The sequence below is a fragment of the Arachis stenosperma genome, chromosome 3 (genome assembly GCF_014773155.1).
Source record: "Arachis stenosperma cultivar V10309 chromosome 3, arast.V10309.gnm1.PFL2, whole genome shotgun sequence".
Classification (NCBI taxonomy): Eukaryota; Viridiplantae; Streptophyta; class Magnoliopsida; order Fabales; family Fabaceae; genus Arachis; species Arachis stenosperma.
The window spans coordinates 8,497,015-8,501,510 of record NC_080379.1 but is presented as its reverse complement, the minus strand read 5'-3'; the positions used below and the strand labels follow the sequence as shown (position 1 = coordinate 8,501,510).

Sequence of the window (4,496 nt, the reverse complement as noted above, 5' to 3'; positions counted from 1 at the left end):
ATAAGATATATTATTCATTTATTCAGCTTAAAAACAGAATTTAAATAGCTTACCATTCAAGATTAGCTAAAAACAAATGAGATTTAGAGTTTAAAATTTGAGTTTAATTTTAATATATTATATTCAATTATATATATATTATATTTAGATGATAATTTATTAATGTATTTATGGTAATCAGATATCCATATACAACTAAATTCTCAAAGTTTTATATATGACCCCAAGAAGTTGGCATATGAAGCACCAAAGTCAATTTGATCGGATATGGTCTCATAAAAATCCATATATGCCATCAATTTATACTGTAGGGTGTATAAATTTAAGTTTTCATAGAAGATTTTTATATTTGACTCCAAAAAATGGGTTTCATCATTCATCAAGTATCACTAACCCCAAATATATATAGACATAATTAAAAAACAATAATGTTGTCGGCAACCCAAAAAAATTGGGAACAATGCAGTTATTATGACTTAAAAGATAGATAATATCGCTATGGTGTTTTTCTTTTTTTTTTGTTGACTTACCGCTATGGTGTTTGAAAATACTATTTAATTTGTCAAAAAAATTTAAAATTAATATTTAATTTAAAAAGTATAAAAATAAATAATTTTTAAATAGCTAAAATTTATTATAAAAAATAAATTAAAAAAATAGACATTAAATAATAAAGGTCTAGAAGATAATCACAACTTGCATTGTAATGAAAAGTAATCTCATTTATATACTTATTAGATGAACAATAAAAAATGCCAACAAGGAACTACATTTCAGGTTTATTAATTATTTAAAATAAGAATTATATTTATTTAATTTAAAATTTAATTTTAAAATTAAATTTTTTTTAACTTATTATTTAAATTATTAAAAAAAAGCATTGTTCCACGTACTTTCTACTTATATACACACATTATAAAGAGTACAAGGGCACACTATTCTGTAAGACTGTAACTAGTGGCTAGTTGTTAGTGATGATGACTTGATGTGATTCGCTAATTCCATTAGGTAATGGAATGCAAGTCATAATCCACATTCCTAATTTGGTGAAAACGTGTGGTCGAATTCACCTGAAGTTGATAGTCAAAAATTGTTAGAAAAAATACATATATGGTTTAATTTATTTTTTAATATATATTTATATTTTAACATATAATTTATACTAATAACTAATTTTGTTGATTAATTTTAGTGTACACATAACACAGTAAAAATTTTAGAACAATAAAATGTATAAACCAGAAATACATTGAAACTATGTGGCTTCTATATGCGCACCTCTATTATTAAGGTGGCTCTTGAGGACCTGCTCAAGATGAAGCGCCGTGTCCGGTGGATGAGCCATCATCCTAGGCCGCTCGGGCAGGATCCACCGGCCGTCTCGGCTCCTGACCATTCCCTTGTTCTCGTCCTGTCGCCAGTGCGGCGGCACACCATACTCACTCCTCAAAAAATCACAACTCTTATTCACCAACGCTATGTCCCTCTTGGAAGCCAACCTAAACCTCCTCTTCTTCCCATGGTAACCATCAACAAGGTGCAGGTGCGCCTCCAAGTTATGTGCGCACCCTAAATCACCCGTCGCTTTCAAAAACGGACTCTCTCTATGATCCAACGCAAGTTCCACACCAACATGCGCGTAGCTCCACGGAAAACTCAACGCGTCTTCTATGTACTTCTGAAACTGAAACTTCTCGTTCGTTATTATCCCTGGAACCGTTGGAACCATGTCATGCACGTTTATCACCCTCAAAACCTTCACCCCAAGCTCCTCGCACCGTTCTTTGAATTTCAGATTCCCAACCCTGGGCCCCGCAAACGAGAAAACCGTTACGGGAATCTTGGCCGTTACATCACCGTTTTCGATCACGTTCAGTTTGAGTTCCGCTATGTCGTAAGCGCTTAGGACGGCCAAAGCAGCACCCAGACTATGCCCTGTTATGGTTATGCTGAGTTCTTCGTCTTCGTAATACTGTACAAGACGTTTCACCTCAGATAAGACTTGTTCACGCGCCGAGAAGGAGCAGTAGCTGCACGCGTCTTCTTTCTTGGTGTACAAGTCATAGAAACCGGATTCGATCTTGATGGTTGGGTCGTTGGTGAAGTTTGCGGGCGTGAGAATGTCCTTGAGGTCGTAGATCCACTCGATGTACGTGACGGTGCCTCTCCAGGCGATGACGATGTCTCGGCGTCCGAGACGTTGGATCTCGTCCTCGTCGGTGGAGACTGCCACGTATCCCATCCAGTTGGCGTGTGGGCTCCACACGCTGGCCATGGAAGATTTTTGGAAGAAGTTTGGGAGGTTGATGTTGGATGTGGCGTAGAGGTAGCGGCTTATGGTGTACCCCTTTTCTTCCATGAGAAGCTTGTCGAAGAAGTGTGAGGGATGGTACTTGCAGGTGCCGCAGTATTTGGAGTGAGGGTCAAAGTCAAAGGAGTCGTAGCATGCTTGTGCTAGCTCGCCGCAGCGGATAATTTCCCTTCTTAGGTGTGGGTTCATGGGGTCTAGAAGGCCTTCCCAGTCGTTGGAGCCCTGGATTTGTTTCCACACTTGGTTCAAGGGAGGTTCATGGGAGAGAAGAATTTCTTCTTCAAGTTCTTCTTCTTCGTCGTCGTCTCCTGCTTTTTGGTGCAGATACTCCTGGTCTCGGGGACGTAGGCTTGAGATAGAACATTTGATGAAGGATTGTGGTAAAGAGAGTTTGTTGTTTCGAAGAGAGAGTGGGTTGTGGAAGATAGGTGTTGTTGGATGGAAAATTAGGGATGGGAAGGTAGTGGTAGGGTGGTTGTGGATTGGAGAAACAAGGAAAGAAGCCATATATGGCATGAATTGAAGAAGAGAGATCAATGTAATTACTTAAATGTGTGGGAGATGGCACTAAGAAATAAAGAGGGAGAAGCCACTAAAATGGAGTGGAAGCTAAGTTATGATGAAAAGCATGGACTTGTCTTGTATATGTATGTTGTTGAGAAATAATGGAAAGATTCTTTTTGTAAAGTGATGCACTTCCAATAATGTTATAGGAAAAATTTCAAAGGTACCTAGAATGGATGTTTTTCTTATACTTAAAAGAATATTATACATCCAAATTTTTTTTATAGATTATTTTTTTTTCTTTACCCATTAAATAATATTTCTTTTAATATTTCAGTTGAAAAAATCCCTTTATCTTGACATGATGTGCTCCAAAATCCCTTTATGTTGACATGATGTACTCTGAGTATAAACCTCTTTTTTATGCAATAAAAATATATTTTTAAGAATTTTTTTTATAAACTAAATTCAACTCAGTTAAACAATAAAATTTAAAATAATATTAATTATAACTATTTTTTATTATAATAGATCAATTTAATTGAACTAAGTTAAAAAAATTGAATATGTAATATTATTTTATATTTATAAATATTTTTTAAATTTTTTGTTTTAGTATTAAAATAAATTAATAAAAAAATAAAAAATTTATCTTATATATACACACACAACATACATTTTTTGATACATTTTTAATTTCCCACTTCAAATATATCTATACAAAGACATACACGAACTATTCAATCTAAAGCAATTATAGTTGCGTTTTTTTTGTAGTAAAAATATTGTAGTAGTTCCTGATATACTCATCACATGTGTACCACCTATCAATCTTGGAGAAAATAATGTTAATATTCATATTCATTATAATAGGAGTAATATGTAGAGTTTCTAAAAGAATTGACATTTAACATAACTCTTAATCTTATAGCTAGACGATGCATCGAGATTCTTTATACTATTTTGCAGTATATATGTCCAGAATAAGTGGATGATGATATTGGTATATATATCACTTTGTTATTGTTTTAATTAATGAGTAGCACAAAAGAAATAAGTTGTGGAATCTGATCCCTAACAGAGGCATGAGAGAAGTATACATAATGTATAATTAAAGAAGCTTTAAAATGTAATTGGAACGGCAAAAAATCTGATTATTATACAGATGGGATAATATCCGCAAAATATAAATCGAATGTGGATATTATTCTATGTGTAGCATTAATTGTATCGTTTAACTTCTTAATATCTCTATTTTTGTTGGAAAATAACCTGAATCAATTAGTTGCACCCATTATAAAATTCTTTGTAATTTTTATGATACTTCATGTGATTTGATTCAAACACTTTTTGCTCAACCTCACATTTGATGCTATAGTTCTTTACACAGAGCACTTTTTTTTATTCTGAAATTATTGTAAATTATTCATCACCAATGCTGTCGGAGGTAAATTTACAGGCGTTGAGCTTGAAACTCCCATTGTACTCATAGAATGAGGATTTGGAGCCAATTCTCCAAAACTTGCTATCAGATCTTCAGGTTTCGCATAAAATTTTATTGTACGAATTTTCGAAAAGCTTTTACAACAATAAAATATTACTTGCAAGTCATCATTATTCCGTAATTCAAAAGAATTAAACTTCACAAATCCTTCCCCAACGACAATGGAAATTCTATGTT

At 33.6% G+C, this 4,496-nt stretch overlaps 1 protein-coding gene across 1 annotated transcript; it reads right to left on the bottom strand.

Annotated features, from left to right (window-relative positions):
- Window positions 1-877: 877 nt before the first annotated feature.
- On the bottom strand, window positions 878-2,976 carry LOC130968238 (phospholipase A1-Igamma3, chloroplastic). The gene is made up of 2 exons (XM_057893413.1): window positions 1,279-2,976; window positions 878-1,070 (listed from the first exon to the last, which is right to left on the bottom strand). The coding sequence occupies exons 1-2, from the start codon at window positions 2,825-2,827 to the stop codon at window positions 1,039-1,041; spliced, it is 1,581 nt and encodes a 526-aa protein (XP_057749396.1). The 5' UTR covers window positions 2,828-2,976; the 3' UTR covers window positions 878-1,038.
- Window positions 2,977-4,496: the final 1,520 nt, after the last annotated feature.